Source organism: Eurytemora carolleeae, unplaced genomic scaffold, assembly GCF_000591075.1.
Source record: "Eurytemora carolleeae unplaced genomic scaffold, Eaff_2.0 scaffold12, whole genome shotgun sequence".
NCBI classification, from domain to species: domain Eukaryota; kingdom Metazoa; phylum Arthropoda; class Copepoda; order Calanoida; family Temoridae; genus Eurytemora; species Eurytemora carolleeae.
This window is the reverse complement of record NW_019396142.1, coordinates 440,693-457,997: the sequence shown is the minus strand read 5'-3', so window position 1 is coordinate 457,997 and position 17,305 is coordinate 440,693. Positions and strand designations below refer to the sequence as shown.

General features: G+C 33.1%; 1 protein-coding gene across 1 annotated transcript; it reads left to right on the top strand.

Annotated features, from left to right (window-relative positions):
- The first annotated feature begins 249 nt into the window (after nt 1-249).
- LOC111696229 (neprilysin-2) lies at nt 250-15,361 on the top strand. The gene is made up of 14 exons (XM_023465775.1): nt 250-648; nt 749-869; nt 3,215-3,316; nt 4,165-4,411; nt 5,817-5,894; nt 7,174-7,401; nt 9,227-9,309; nt 9,994-10,136; nt 12,874-13,046; nt 13,375-13,541; nt 13,933-14,159; nt 14,350-14,480; nt 14,711-14,830; nt 15,035-15,361. Exons 1-14 carry the CDS (start codon nt 369-371, stop codon nt 15,233-15,235), a joined length of 2,301 nt encoding a protein of 766 aa, XP_023321543.1. The 5' UTR covers nt 250-368; the 3' UTR covers nt 15,236-15,361.
- Nucleotides 15,362-17,305: the final 1,944 nt, after the last annotated feature.

The following is a 17,305-nucleotide window of genomic DNA, read 5'->3' as shown; positions in this document are numbered from 1 at the left end:
AAACTTCTTGGATATTTTTCTGATTATCTCTTTATATTACGTCTCGATTAATCTGTGTTAATTTTTTCCCTTGAATTCTTGAAATGTTTATATTTTAGTGAGATGTGTGGGGTACACGACGCATATTATCTCAGTATACGCAAACTATCAGAACTTGAAGTTTATCATGTACGATCAGATTTATCTAATATTCATTTGTCTTGTTTTTATTGTTTTACGAATTGTTTTTACTGATTTGAAACCTCTCACACAGAATGTGTTCTTATAGTTTCAGAATAAACTGACGAAACCGGATACAGAACTCCTAGATATCTTCAGTATTTAGTTCCACTTCCGGTTCTAAGACTATGTAATACTTTCCACTGAAAATGTCAGTACCTGAGAAGGGTTCAAGAAAGGATCTGATCTCGGTGGATAGTTGTCTCCCTGAACCCAGCGAGATGACGACGTTTAAAAAATCCCGAACCTCGTCGATCAAGGCTCTCGTGGCGACCCTTCTACTCAGTTTTGCACTGTGCATCGGACTAATTATTGCACTAATAGTGGTTTGTACTCATAGAAGTACCGTGAGTAATCTTGAACCTGATCAAGGGAAACTAAACCAGGAAGACAAGCAGCGAGATCTTTGTCTTTCGGAAGGATGCATAGGAAACCAATCTCAAACTATTGAAAATTTTATAAACATCAGAAATAGAACAAATAGAATTAAAATTAAAATTCTGAAATAATGAGATGGGTTTGTTATCAGGTACGTCTCACATGATCCTGAATAACATGGATAAAACAGTAGATCCGTGTGACGACTTCTACAAGTTTACATGTGGAGGATTTGAACATAGAGTCGTAATTCAAGACGATAGATCATCTAGGTAACCTATATACCAAGATATATTACTATAGGTATACCAGGGACTAGGATATATAGCTACAGGGACTAGGATATATTACTTTAGGTATACCTGGGACTAGGATATATTAATACAGGTATACCAGGGACTAGGATATAATACTCTAGGTATACCAGGGACTAGAATATATTACTCTAGGTATACCAGGGACTAGGATATATTACTCTAAGTATACCTGGGACTAGGATATATTACTCTAGGTATACCAGGGACTAGGATATATTACTCTAGGTATACCAGGGACTAGGATATATTACTCTAGGTATACCAGGGACTAGGAATATATTACTCTAGGTATACCTGGGACTAGAATATATTACTATAGGTATACCTGGGACTAGGATATATTACTATAGGTGTACCATGAACTAAAGATATATTTCTCTATGAATACCAAAGAACTACAATGTTTACAAATGTAAGTTCTCTAGACACAAGGATAAGGGTTAAGCCCAACCTTGCAAATATTTACTCTGCTCACTTTGGAATTTCATTTTGTCATTCTAGAAGTATATGGTTTGTCTAATTAAACACTGAAAATGCATATTTTTCTATAGGATCATTAATTAAGGATTCCGTTAACTGCACTGCACTAAGAAGGGTAGGATTTAATTCTTTGAAAGTAATCATAGATAACTTTTTTTTAAAAGTCTTATTTAATTAACGATTGAATTTTATTATTATCAATGTTAAAAGATTAAGACTACAAAGTATAAAAAAGAAAATAAACTTATTGATCAATCTGATTTTATGGGATTGATGTTAAAAAAGAAGTAATCCTAAAGAAATGTATGAAACAAGTAATCCTAAAGAAATGTATGAAACAAGTAATCCTAAAGAAATGAATGGAAGAAGTAATCCTAAAGAAATGTATGGAAGAAGTAATCCTAAAGAAATGTATGGAAGAAGTAATCCTAAAGAAATGTATGAAAAAAGTAATTCTAAATTGTTAGGAAAAAATATTCCTATAGCAGAGGATTAAGGTGAGAAATACTCCTAAATCAATGATTAAGAATGGAGAATGCAGGATTAAGAAAGAGGTTCTTGCAACAATAATTAATGATCCCACTTATCATCTCTCCTTTGATTCAGTTTCTCTAATGTAGAAACTACAATGGAGGTTTCTTGTATACAAAGATACTCTCATGATTACTACTGCTCACAACTTAGTTAAATAAATAAACTGATTTGAAATCTTTTCCACAAGAAAATAAATAGAAATCAGAAGATTGATTTTTAGATTAATAAACATAAATAGGAGTATTTCTTGAGTCCAGGATACTAGATTCGATTCAAAATATTAGGATAGTTTAGGATAGTTTAGAATAGATTGGGATAGTTATAGATAGTTTAGGATAGTTTAGGATAGATTAGGATAGTTTAGGATAGTTTAATATAGTATAAGACAGTTAAGGATAATTAGTTTAGGATAGATTAGGATAGTTTAAGGCAGTTAAGGATAGTTAAGAATAGCTCAAGATAGTTTAGGATAGTTCAGGATAGTTTAGGATAGCTTAGGATAGTTTAGGGCAGTTAAGGATAGTTTAGGATAGCTTAGGATAGTTTAGGATAGTTAAGGATAGTTTAGGATAGCTTAGGATAGTTTAGGATAGTTTAGGATAGTTTAGAATAGCTTAGGATAGTCAGAATTGTTCAATAAAATAGTTTGAAAGCTCATACAAAACTGCGAGTATTATAAACCTATAATGTAATTCTACATAATGAATAATTGTAAATAATAAATAGTTATTAATTTGTTTATACAAATAATTGAAAATATTTAGTTGTAAATTGGTTAAATTGAATTGAAATGTATTAATTAGTTAATTACATGCAGGTTTATTTAATCATGAAGATTTCGTAAACATGCTTTATTATAATGCGTCGGGTAGTTATTTAGAGTGGGGAAGGATTTGATGAGAACAAAATCGGGGGTTTTGTAATTTTGCAAAATCTCATGGACATTTTCCGATTAGGACCCCCGTCCCTTTTAGTCAACGTTTCAATATTTAGTGCTTACAACGTTTTAATATTTAGTGCTTACAACATTTCAATATTAGTGCTTATAACGTTTCAGTATTTAGTGCTTAAAACGTTTCAATATTTAGCGCTTATAACGTCTCAGTATTTAGTGCTTACAACGTTTCAATATTTAGTGCTTACAACGTTTCAATATTTATGGCTTACAACGTTTCAATATTTAGTGCTTACAACAGTTCAATATTTAGTGCTTACAACGTTTCAATATTGAACGCGTCAAATTTTTACAAATTATCTATTTCAATTATTTATTGTTTTCTGTTTAGTTCTCAGTTCTCTATAATTGGAGATGATCTGATCCAGCAGCTCCGAGAGATACTAGAGGCAGAACCAGAGGAGGGGGAGAGCAGAGTATTCACTATGGCAAGGTGAAGCTGGAGCTAGTTATTTAAAAATAAGGAAAACTAACTTTTGTGTTGTGAATCTCAGGATTAAGCATGTAACCCTAACGTTTCAACCTCTTCTTCGATATCCCTGCAGGGATAACTAAGATGAAGGGATATAGCGTGTATCCTCAATTTAAAAGTGCCCAAATTAGATATCGAGATTACTCGTTCTAAATTAACGATATTCCACAAAAAAATTCAAACCTCTGTTTGAATTTTAAGATTTGAATTAACAAAAATTACTTATTTATTTATTCTGCAAGACGACTTGCATAATAAAAAATGATTTAAATTAAAACCAGGCACGCGCATCTTTGTCCCGTATTTCTAGGAATAGTTGCGATTAATTAGTTATCCTCCGTCACTGGTCATTCATTACAGAATTCAACAATAAAATTTCAATCTGCACCTTATTTAATTTTCATAAAAATTACCCTTGAAATTTTATTTTTAAAGGAATTTAGCCTTTGTCACAAACTCTAATTTTCTAATCCCTGTATCTTTGCAACCCAATGTCATAGACCTTATAATATTTTAAACTATGAATTGTGCTGGATAAAATAATCTAAGTTTGAAATATAAAAGGTTTACACCATCAGGTTGCAAAGATATTAGCATTCACCATTTGAATTTGTGGCAAAGACTCAAGTCCTTTAAATTTTATTGTGTTCTGGGATAAATACTAATTATGAGTCTGCTAGACCTAATATTGAGATACTCCACTTCAAGGACGTTAGCTGTCACTCCGAGGACCTGGAGAAGGGTTTAATTAATTTCTAATTAATGATAAAATATCTGAGTGTTGTGCTCATTCATTTTCTATATTTCAGGAATGCATATAAAGCGTGTATGGATGAAGAACGGATTGAGAGAATTGGACTTCAACCTCTCCAGGATATGTTGAAGAACCTGGGAGGTTGGCCCGTCCTAGAGGAGAACTGGGACGAGACTAGTTTTTCCTGGATTGACTCCACCTACAAGTTCCGTAGGAACGGTTACTCAACAGACTATCTCATTGATTTCTCCGTGGTGACGGACTCAAAGAACTCAAGTTGGAGACTAATAGATATAGATCAGGAACAGATTTTATTCATTCATCATCATTTTTATATTATCTTTTTTATTCATCCGATTTAAACTCTTGAAAATCTATTTTTATTTCTCTAATAGTATACCCGATATCTATTTTTATTTATTTATTAGTACTCCCGATATCTATTTTTATTTATGTATTAGTACTCCCGATATCTATTTTTATTTATCTATTAGTACTCCCGATATCTATTTTTATTTATCTACTAATACTCCTGATATCTATTTTTATTTATCTACTAATACTCCCGAAATTTATTTATACTTAGTATACCCGATATCTATTTTTATTTATCTACTAGTACTACCGATATCTATTTTTATTTATCTATTACTACTCCCGATATCTAGTTTTATTTATTTATTAGTACTCCCGATATCCATTTTTATTAATCTATTAGTACTCCCGATATTTATTTTTATTTATTTATTATTACTCCCGATATCTATTTTTATTTATCTTTTAGTACTCCCGATATCTATTTTTAATTATTTATTAGTACTCCCGAAATCTATTTTTATTAATTTATTAGTACTCCCGAAATCTATTTTTATTTATCTATTAGTACTCCCGAAATCTATTTTTATTAATTTATTAGTACTCCCGAAATCTATTTTTATTTATCTACTAGTACTACCGATATCTATTCTTATTTATCTACTAATACTCCCGATATTTTTTTTTATTTATCTATTAGTACTCCAGAAATTTATTTTTATCTATCTATTACTACTCCCGAAATCTATTTTTATTTATCCATTAGTACTCCCGAAATCTATTTTTATTTATCTACCAGTACTCCCGCAATCTATTTTTATTTATGTGTTAGTACTCCCGAAATCTATTTTTATTTATGTATTAGTACTCCCGAAATCTATTTTTATTTATCTATTTGTACTCACGAAATCTATTTTTATTTATGTATTAGTACTCCCGAAATCTATTTTTATTTTTCTATTAGTACTCCCTAAATCTAATTTTATTTATTGATTAGTACTCCCGATATCTATTTTTATTTTTCTATTAGTACTCCCGAAATCTATTTTTATTTATCTGCTAATATTCCCGATATCTATTTTTATTTATCTAATAGTACTCCCGAAATCTATTTCTATTTATCTCGTACTCCCGATATATAGTTTTATTTATTTATTAGTACTCCCGATATCTATTTTTATTTATCCGACTTTCGTTAATGAAAACCTAGTCATCCCTACATTAAACCCCTGGTTCTCAATGTAATTAAATTAAAGTCTTGGATTTTGCCCCATCTTTGGTCCGTCTCTAAATTCGAAAACTTTCCCTGCTCCTGATATGAGAGTAAATATTTGAAAAGTTGTTAAAACCTTGTTAGAAATCCCGGATTTGTTTGAATGAGGTTTGGTTTAGGCATCTCTAGGTGTGTCCAGAGAATATCTGATTAATGGACTAGAGGATCCTGATGTAATCAGTTACTTCAATTATATGGTTAGTTTCTTTTAGTGAAATTAAAACAGTCAAATCAAAGTTTCTATACTCATATATATTTATATCTTCAAATCAGGGTTGGGAGTTTCATACAAACATACTTAATTACCTAGTTACATCCAGCTTTGATATATTTACAGTGTGCATTTTAGCTCAAGATTATGTATCTGAGCTCAAGGATAATTGAGCCTTTTAGCTTAATATTGAGTATTTGTTCTCAAGGTTGTGTATCTCAGCTAAGGTTTGTGAACCCAGCTCTAGTTGGATTATGTTAGCTCAAGTTTGTGTATTTTAGCCCAACGTTTTGTATTTTACCTTAAGGTTGTGTATTTTAGCTCAAGGTTATGTATCTTAGCTCAAAGTTGTATTTTTTAGCTCAAAGTTGAGTATTTCAGCTCTCAAGTTGTTTAATTTAGCTTACGTTTGTGTATCTTAGCTCAAGGTTGTGTTTCTTAGTTCAAGGTTATGTATCTTAGCTCAAGGTTGTGTATCTTAGCTCAAGGTTGTGTATCTTAGCTCAAAGTTGTGTATCTTAGCTCTAGGTTGTTTATCTTAGCTCAAGGTTGTGTATCTTAGCTCAAGATTGTGTATCTTAGCTCTAGGTTGTTTATCTTAGCTCAAGATTGTGTATCTTAGCTCTAGGTTGTGTATTTACCTCAAGGTTGTGTATCATAGCTCAAGGTTGTGTATCTTAGCTGTAGGTTGTTTCTCTTAGTTCAAGGTTATGTATCTTAGCTCAAGGTTGATCTTAGCTCGAGATTGTGTATTTTGGCTTAAGGTTGTATATCTTAGTTCAAGGTTGTGTATATTAGTTCAAGATTATGTATCTTAGCTCAAGAACATGTATCTTAGCTCAAGAATATGTATCTTAGCTCAAGAGTATGTATCTTAGCTCAAGATTGTGTATCTTAGCTCAAGATTATGTATCTTAGCTCAAGATTATGTGTCTTAGCTCAATATTATGTATCTTAGCTCAAGATTATGTATCCTAGCTCAAGATTATGTATCCTAGCTCAGGATTATGTATCTTAGCTCAAGATTGTGTATCTTAGCTCAAGATTATGTATCTTAGCTCAAGATTGTGTATCTCAGCTCAAGATTATGTATCTTAGTTTACAATTTGTCTCTATACTATAATTTGTCTTCTTTGGGCCCTAGGCGCAAGACGACCTTCGTTGTCTGAAAAGTTAATAAGCGTTTTAAAAGTCGCAGTCACACACATACGTTACATATATTCTAAAGTTCTGATGTATGCAATATGACACTGAATAATATTCAGGTCAATACCGCTGTTCTTTTGGGAGCTCCACGTGAAAGGGCGGAAAAGGAATTAAAGGAATCACTTCTCTTCGAGATCGAACTTGCGCATGCGTCCCAGGCCAGAGAGGAGAGAAGGAATGCAAGCCGGTTGTACAACCCTGTATTAGTGAAGGATCTTCATAATTATGCTCCCATGGTTCCCTGGCTGGAATATATAAATAATATTCTTACTGAAGATATTGCGCAGGTAGTAGTGCAGACCATTTATAAATCTTGAAATTAAAATTTTAACTAACGGCGAAACTTTGTACGGAATAGCGCTTAGCTCTTCGCGGTGACTGATCTCGATATGCAATGTATAAACTTTTGAGTTGAAGGCATAGATAAAGATAGATTGCGCATAAGACGACATTTTTCATCTTGAAAGATATAAATGTACAGAGATGTTTTAAAAATATTCCTATTATATAGATTAACTAGGTCAGTTGTGAACATTGGCTGTTCTTATGTCATTGAGTACTTGTGGTGTACATGAGTTCTGTAAAAAGAAATCTAAGTTAGTTCAGTCCTTCTCATGTCCTTATTCAGTTCTCGTCAATATGATATATTGCTCAGTGAAATAATTTAATATTCTCAATATAAAATTCCCTCCTGAGTGGTTTAATAATTATGAAATCCATTAAAACACCAAACCACCCCGCTTATCATTGAAGTACACTTTGACCCCTAGAAGTATGAGTTCGCGGACTGTACAATTCTTGGTGATTTTGCGTACATAAGCTATCTATGTTTATTTATTTATCTATGGTTGAAGGTTAAACGCCTTAAATCGGAGATATACCCTGGTATAACACTAAGGTGTATCCAACTTCTCAGGCTGAACCGTTGAGGGGGAGATAAAGCCGTAATTTCAAGTGACCTTTCATACAAAGAGGAAAATGCCTGATTCACAATGGTACCCGTAAAAAATTTGTCTGATAAAGCATGAATTAGATATCAATGTTGTTAATCTTGAAAAGGAATTGAGTCTTCGCCACAAACTCTGATTTTCTAATCACTATATCTTTGGAACCAAATGTTACTGACCTTAGATATTTCAAACTATGAATTCTGTTGAATCAAATAATCAGAGTTTGAAATATCAAAGGTTCACAACATCGGGTTCTAAAGATATTGGGGTTTATATATTTGATTTCGTTACAAAGACTCAATTCCTTTATCATTTTCAATTGTGGTTTCTCTACAAAAGTGAAAAACGTAAATATCTTCGAGGGTACCGTTGTAAATCGGACATATCCATCTTTGCATGAAGGGTCATTTGAAATAACGCTTTAAGATACACAAGTTTTGCCCTCTGTCCTCTGATTGCCTTTTCAACTTAAAATGTGTTATTCATAAACTAAACTTTAAACTTTCGTCTTTTAAAAAACACGGTCCAATTATATAATGCAAAAACTTTATGATAATATATATTATACATTGTAAAGGAATAAATATAGATATATTGAATAAATCTAGTAAAAGCTCTATGTGTAACTGAGCTGACTAAATCCGTCCATTATGTATAAAGGATTAAAGGATTTATACATCTATTCTACATTTTTAATGTATTCAAATAACCTCAGGGGATTAAATAAAGGATTGATTGGTGGGAACATATTATTATCAACAACTTGGTTCTAAAACATAAACACGGCTGAACCGAATGGAAGAATCATGTACTTCATAGTCTGTCAGGTTCATAACTGTATTTTTCTTTGCAATGCATTTTCGTAGATTTTTTAAAGTTAGGAAAACAGAGAATAAAAGCGCCCCCAGAAGCATAGTTAGATAAACTGTGATTTAAAGAAAAAACTAAAATGTCAAAATTTATTAAGAAATTGAGTCCTTGTCAAAAACTCATATATTCTAATCCTTATATCTTTGCAACCAAATGATATAGGCCTTAGATATTTCAAAATATTAATTCTGTTAGAGTAAACAGTCTAAGTTTGAAATATCAAAGGTTTACACCATTAGATTACAAAGATATAGGGATTACAAAATGTGCGCAATTAGACTCGTTTTTTCAGGTTGATGAGAATGAGCGTGTGATTGTAGATGAACCTGGATATTTGAAGAATCTAACTATTCTTCTACCAAAGTTTAGCAACAGGTACACCTTCCACAGTGGTCCAAAGTTTAGCAACAGGTACACCTTCCACAGTGGTCCAAAGTTTAGCAACAGGTACACCTTCCACAGTGGTGCAAAGTTTAGCAACAGGTACACCTTACTCAGTGGTGCAAAGGATGCAAGCTCTCACGAAAAAATTTGATGGTAATTTTGTCAATTACTTAGAAAAAACTGAAACTAAAAAGTGCTTTGCAGTTCTAAAATGTAATTAATTAGGTTCACAAAATAGTTTCAGTGAGTTAGTCGACTAAAATCAAAGTCAAAGGTGTTGTGACACTTTAAAGTCGACCCAGTCTTAATAACTGATGAAACTTTTCATAACAGTCTGGATCTGGATCCTTTCCATTATACCTTATTTTTAGATCAATAAGGGAATTTTTTCGACCCATTTTTTTATGGCGGGAAAAATCAAAGTAATATATACGATGAATAAATTTTTGTAAAAACAACTTTTGATATATTTGTATAGTTTAAATTTAGATATGCATAATTTCTGCGCCAGTGAGTAACAGCTTTCCCATTGTAGTTTTGGGAGCTGCACAAAATCCAGATTAAAACTTTGAACAAAGAAAATGCCAATTGATTCGCATTTCAATAATGGTTTTAGGGGTCTCTTTAAATCGTTTATTTTCTCTTTTAAATGTTTTTTAATTTTAAATATTGCAGAAGTATAGCGAACTATATGATGTGGCGAACTGCGCGGGCATCCCTGGGATATTTTACTGAGTCTGCGCAGAGAATACAACTTGAGTTCTCTAAGAATATTACTGGCACTAAGAGCAAGACGGAGAGATGGAAGGCATGCACAGGTCCTATATCACTTTCATTTCACTAGAATGGGATGACTCATTTGGTGTACCGTTCCGTTTTGCCTGTTTGTGTACTGTACAGCTTGCTTTAACTACTTTAATGTCGGCCCTGTACTTGAAAAGATCCAGAGTTTTTAGTGGGTTAATATGGGGTGCTGTGGGGGTTCAGCCCCCTTGATCAGGAAGGTTTAAGGCCCCAACAGATGGTGAGCCTCCCTCCCCTGAAAAAAAAACATAGGAGCCCCCCTGGGTATATACAACAAATTTGTATGGTGGAATTCGGAAGAACCACGGGAATGTTCTTTGGCTGGTTTTGAGATTCTATGTTGAGTGGGTCTACTTGGGGAATGATAGTTCTCTACCTGTGTGCTCAGTTAGCTGTACTGTACACTTACAACTGTTCTCTATATTGGTTAGGCCAGAATCTCCTTATAATAACAAATATGCGTACGCTCTCGGTATAGTTGATAGCCTATACAATTAGTAAAGGATTAGCGTAACGTTTATTGCTAAAATATATGTATCTGTGTACAGAACGAGTTTACAATTACAAATTGATGATTATTTTAACAGTACAAGTATAAAGAAATTAGGTGGAAAATAGCTCTTGGCTTTTATGATTATTTTTTTGCACCTAATTTAAATAATATTTCAAACAAAAAGATTGAAGAAGAACTATAGGAGATCAGGGTGCGATTTTATCTTATGCAAAGTAGTTTATACATTTGATAGAATTACTAGAGTAAAAATATTCCTTGGATTTAACTGAACCTGGAAACCAAGGACTCCGGAGACGTATTAAGTTTCACAATATTTTTACAGAATAGGAAATAGTGGGATACATAGATAATTCATGATTACAACTGCAGGAGCCCATCTACATATAAATGTGGGAGTCTAGTGTAGACTTTATGTTATGATCTATTGTGCTCTTGTCTATAGCTTCAAACAGCGTCTCAAAAAGTTAAAAAGTGGATCAAAAATCAAAGACGATATTTAAGGATTAACTGTAGGGGTAATTTCAAGTGAACCTCTATACACAGCTGACAATGCCAGATTTACAACGGTACTCTTGAAACCTTTATCTGATCAATAATGTGGAATGTAGTGTCGTTTTTCTAGGTTTAAAAGTATAGGATCACTTTACAGTACGCTTACAGTCCCTTTAATAACTCGATTTTTATGTGTTTTTTATGGACTAACCAATAACCATGCAGTGTATTAATTTGATAACCTTGAAAGAGATTAATTTCATATTTTGTTAAGTTTAAATTTTTAGAAATCAACTAATCCGCGTGTGTGGTTCAAAAGCAGTATTTATTGCACGAACAAATTCTTCTCAATTGGAAAAGATGGATGAAATGTAATAATGACGTAATTGTTTTTAATTAATCGCTTGTCTCAAGTTTTCTCACAATAATTCTTCAGTTTAAACTTAAACTGAACATTAAGTAAAGTATAAAAGTTGTATTTACATAGATTAGTTACATACATCCAGACCAAAACATAGATTAGTTACACCCAGGCCAAAACATAGATTAGTTACATCCAGGCCAAAAAATAGATTAGTTACATCCAGGCCAAAACATAGATTAGTTACATCCAGGCCAAAACATAGCTTAGTTACATCCAGGCCAAAACGTAGATTAGTTACATCCAGGCCAAAACGTAGATTAGTTACATCCAGGCCAAAACATAGATTAGTTACAACCTAGATTAGTTACATCCAGGCCAAAACGTAGATTAGTTACATCCAGGCCAAAACATAGATTAGTTACAACCTAGATTAGTTACATCCAGGCAAAAACATAGATTAGTTACATCCAGGCCAAAACATAGATTATTTACATCCAGGCCAAAACATAGATTATTTACATCCAGGCCAAAACCAAATATTTTTTGGGTTGTCCGTTTGTTGGTTTGTTTGAGTCCAATCCCAAAACTATCCGCAGACTAACAAAAATGTCCAATTCACCAAAAAGTAAATTATGTGAGGTATTTTTTTATGTACGGAAAAGTCTTTTTTTATTCAAACAGAAAAGACAAAAAAAATGTATTGTATTGTATTGAATTGTATTGAATCGTATTGTATTGTATTGTATTGTATTGTATTGTATTGTATTGTATTGTATTGTATTGTATTGTATTTTATTGTATTGTATTGTATTTTTTTGTATTGTATTGTATTGTATTTTATTGCATTGTATTGTATTTTATTGTACTAGAAATTCGAGGCGCTTCACGCCCTTCTTTTTAGGCTTTTAGGGCACTTCGCGCCCATCTTCTGTTTAAATTGTGAAAATGTTCTTTTTGTTTACATTTTAAAACAAAGAAGAAAAAAATGTTGCGGATTTATAAAAAAAAAATTCGCGGATTTTCGAGAATTTAATTTTTTTATAAAAATAAAAACCTTTAAAACACATTTTGTTAAAATTTTTATCATTCGTAAACCTTCCCTGTGGTCACGTGATGTCCCACAAAAAATTTGGGCCCGATCGGTTCAGCCGTTTTGACGTTTATTAGATACAAACAAACAAACAGTATTGTATTGTATTGTATTGTATTGTATTGTATTGTATTGTATTGTATTGTATTGTAAATCATTTTCAAATTTTGGCGGATTTTTTTTCGAATTTGGGGTTATGTGGAGTTCCACACAAAATTTAGGCCGATCGGTTCAGCCAAACAAACAGACAGACAGACAAGCAAAGTATATATATAGATTGTATTGTATCAGGTGCTGCAACTGGTTCCTTCTCCTCCCCTGTTGGAAGTATGTACGTGAGGAAGCACTTCAAGGAGGAAGCTAAACAGTCTATGGAGGAGATGGTTCGGGATATCAGGACGGAGTTTGATAATATCCTTGACAATATCGACTGGATGGATGAAAAAACAAGAGAGAGAGCTAAGGTCACAAAGAGGAATGAAGTTTCCCTTTTCAACTAAAAACAAATTAAAAATACTTTTTTGCTCTGTTTTAAGTTTTCTTGGTCTGAAAAAAAAATAAAAACATTTTTTTAAATGTCTTTACAGTTGGTATCTTTTACAGATAACATTATTTGCAAAGCTAAAAATGTATAAATTTTGTTAAGCAGTAAATCTATTTTATGTTGTGTTTAAAATCAAAGATTATTTTTCTGAATAAATTCTTTTTCCTATACAAATACTATGAGCATAACATTTTAATTTAACCACATTAAATTAAGATGGTTTTCTCAATCCTAAACTATTTGATCAGGCAAAGCTGAAGAGTATGAAGGAGTATATCGGATACCCGGAGGAGATATTGGAGAACTGGAGGCTGGAGGAACTATATGAAAACCTGGAGATTAATCCTGAAACCTATTTCATGAACGGGATAAAAATGTCTATCTGGGGAACCAACTATTCATGGGGCAAACTTAGGTACAATTGAATTTTGATGTTTAGTTTAAGGTTCTGCTTAAGGTCTGTTTATAGTTCATAATCATGTTCATGTTCATGTTCATGTTCATGTTCATGTTCATGTTCATGTTCATGTTCATGTTCATGTTCATGTTCATGTTCATGTTCATGTGTTCTTGTTCATGTTCAGTTTCATGTTCATGTTCATGTTCATGTTCATGTTCATGTATATGTTCATGTTCATGTTCATGTTCATGTTCATGTTCATGTTCATGTTCATGTTCATGTTCATGTTCATGTTCATGTTCATGTTCATGTTCATGTTCATGTTTATGTTTATGTTCATGTTCATGAATTCTCGGATGGCCACTGAACCAATTCATAAAAAGCGCACAAAAATACTTTTTTTCAGGGAGAAGGTTGATAAAACGGATTGGAAGAGGCACGGAGCACCTGCAGTTGTGAACGCATTCTACTCCTCTATAGAAAACAGTATCCAGTTCCCTGCTGGCATCCTACAGGGCAACTTCTTTAACGCGGACCGGCCTGCATATATGAACTACGGAGCTATAGGTTGGGTCATTGGACACGAGATAACTCACGGGTTTGATGATCAGGGTCGGCAGTACGACGATGAAGGTAATATATTATATTCGCTATTTTTACATTTATTATTGGAAAAGTTTTCATAAAAGATTTAAACATATTGTACAATAATATTTTAACCGAACTGCATGATGTAAAGTTTTCTTTATTAATTTTTTTCCATTCAACTTGAAATGTCTATGTTTTAACTAGTTATAACCGTCTTAAACCAGTTTTTCTCCAGGTAATCTTAAGAACTGGTGGGAGGATTCAACGAAAGACCGGTTTCTTGAGAAAGCCAACTGTATTGTCTGGCAGTACGGAAACTATACTGCAGATTCAGTGAATAAAACCCTGAATGGAGTAAATACTCAGGTACACGGAGTACAACGAGGAAATTGACACAATGTTTAACATTCTATTCTCTCGCTTTCGTTCATTTTTAGACCTTTGTGATTACAAGAGGTCACAAGGCTTTCAACAAGATATTTTATTCCCTAATGTCTTCTATATTCCGTTCTTAAACATTCAGATTATTAGTGGGTTCACATTTCTTTATTTTGGAGAAGAGACAAATTCATCCTGGACTAATTGTCTTATCCCAGGGTGAGAATATAGCTGATAATGGTGGAATCAAGGAGGCATACAGAGCATACCAGTCCTGGGTTCATAGACATGGAGAGGAACACAAGCTTCCGGGATTACATGGATACACAGGGAAACAGGTAAATATAGGGGTTGGATAGGATGGATAGGATAAATTAGATAAATAGGATAAATTAGATGGATAGGATGGATAGGATAAATTAGATGAATAGGATAAATAGGATAAATAAGATGAATAGGATGGATAGGATAAATTAGATGAATAGGATGGATAGGATAAATTAGATGAATAGGATGGATAGGATGAATATATTCTACTCTAGATGTTCTGGATATCTGCTGCTAACACCTGGTGCTCCAAGTACAGAGATAAAGCTCTAGAGAAGAGAATCAAGACTGGAGCACACTCCCCTGGAATGTTTAGAGTAAAGGGTCCCTTTAGTAACAGCAGGGAGTTTGCTGAGGATTTTAATTGTCCCCTTGGTTCAAATATGAACCCTGTGGACAAATGTGAGGTCTGGTAAGTATCTGGTAATCTAGAACCTAGAGACCTAGAAACCAAGTTATTAAATCTGATATGATCGGAGTACTGTAGAAAATCCATGCATACACACTGCACCATTCATTCTTCAAATTGTACAACAAGGCCAGGAAATACCAGGAATATTGAAATTCGCAATACCCAAGGGGCGGGGGGTGGGGTTTTGTTTCATGTAAAAGAAAACATGTATCTATGTATTGTATATGTATTGTTATATCATTAGTACAAATATTTAATGTTAATAAATGTTATAAAAAAATTTTGATTTCTTTTGTGTTAGATTAATTTTAACACATTGAATATGATATTTCAACTTCAATTTGTATGTTTTTAACGAAAGTGAGGTTTTGTGTCAATAAATATCAACATTTCTAAAATATATAAAAATAAATGTAAGCGTTATTTTGCATCGTATGTATTAAATATGTTAGATGAACTGTATAATATATCAATTGTATATTTTGCTTTAAATCAACCATGAAAACATCAAAACTAAAAGGCTGAAAAGTTTATAGCCTTAAAGAATATCCAAGGAAAAAAATCTTAAAGAATTCTCCAAAGGGCCCAGGAAACCTTTGATAATTATCATCAGGGGCCAGGAAACCTTTGATAATTATCATCAGGGGCCAGGAAACCTTTGATAATTATCATCAGGGCTAGGAAACCTCAAAGAATTATCTTCATGGGCCAGGAAACCTTAAATAATTGTTCTCAGGGTCCTGGAAGGCAGGAAACCTTGGAGAATTATCCTCAGGGGACAGGAAACCTTGAAGAATTATCCTCAGGGGCCAGGAAACCTTGAAGAATTATCTTTGGGGGCCAGGAAACCTTGAAAAATTATCCTCGGGGGCCAGAAAACCTTCAAGAATTATCCTCAGGGGTCAGGAAACCTTTAACAATTATCCTCAGAGACCAGGAAACCTAAGAATTATCCTCAGGTGCCTGGAAACCTTAAATAATTATCCTAGGAAGGAATCTTGAAGAATTATCTTCAAGGGCTAGGAAACCTTGAAGAATTATCCTCAGGGGCCAAGAAACCTTAAAGAATTATCCTCAAGGGTTAGGAAACCTACAAAAAGTATCCGCAGGGGCCAGGAAACCTTGAGGAATTATCCTCAGGGGCTAGGAAACCGTAAAGTATTATCCTCAAGGGTTAGGAAGCCTTAAAGAATTATCCTCAGGGGCCAGGTAACCTACAAGAAGTATACCCAGGGGCCAGGAAACCTTGAGGAATAATCTTCAGGGGGCAGGAAACCTTAAAAAGTTATCCTCGGGGGTTAGGTTTCTCAGAGGCCATGAAACTTTAAAGAATTATCCTCAGGGGCCAGAAAACCTTCAAGAATTATCCTCTGGGTCGAGGAATTATTAGTTCCGAAACCGGTGCATTAAATCTAAAAATATCAAAAACCAGTCAGCCTTAAACCTTGTAACTTCCGCATAGTTGTCTAGTAATACTAGTTCTAATATTGACTAGATCTTGTTGTATAGGAAAGTTGAACGGGTTTAGCCTAAATTGTTATTAGTGTATACACACTTCCGGGTTCCTGTCCTTTCCTCTCAAACTACTGGTCAAGGAATTACATCGTAAAAATAAAAGTGTTGTAAACTAGACAACTTTAATTGAAAGAGTGTATGAGAGGGAAAGGGATGTCGCTCATATATTGGTATTTGTTTAAAAACGATATAAAGCTCATATACATATATATAATTGTATATTATCCATACATAATTGTATGTATATTTATATGTAAGCTGGCCTAACGACTGGAACAATCTGATTGAAGTTTATTAAGGAAACCCTTGAGCACCCTGGGGGTAACATAGGCTAAAATAATGGATTTTTTAAAAATCCGATCTTTTTTCTTTAAAAACTTTTTGTCAAGATTTTACAGTTTTTAATAAAATTCAATAGTATTCTACACATACTTTCAATAGTATTCTACATATACTTATAGGTTTGCATGGCACTTCAGCTAGTTTTTAATAATATTCAATAGTATTCTACACATACTATAGGCTTGCAAGCACTTCAGGTAGTTTTTAATAACATTCA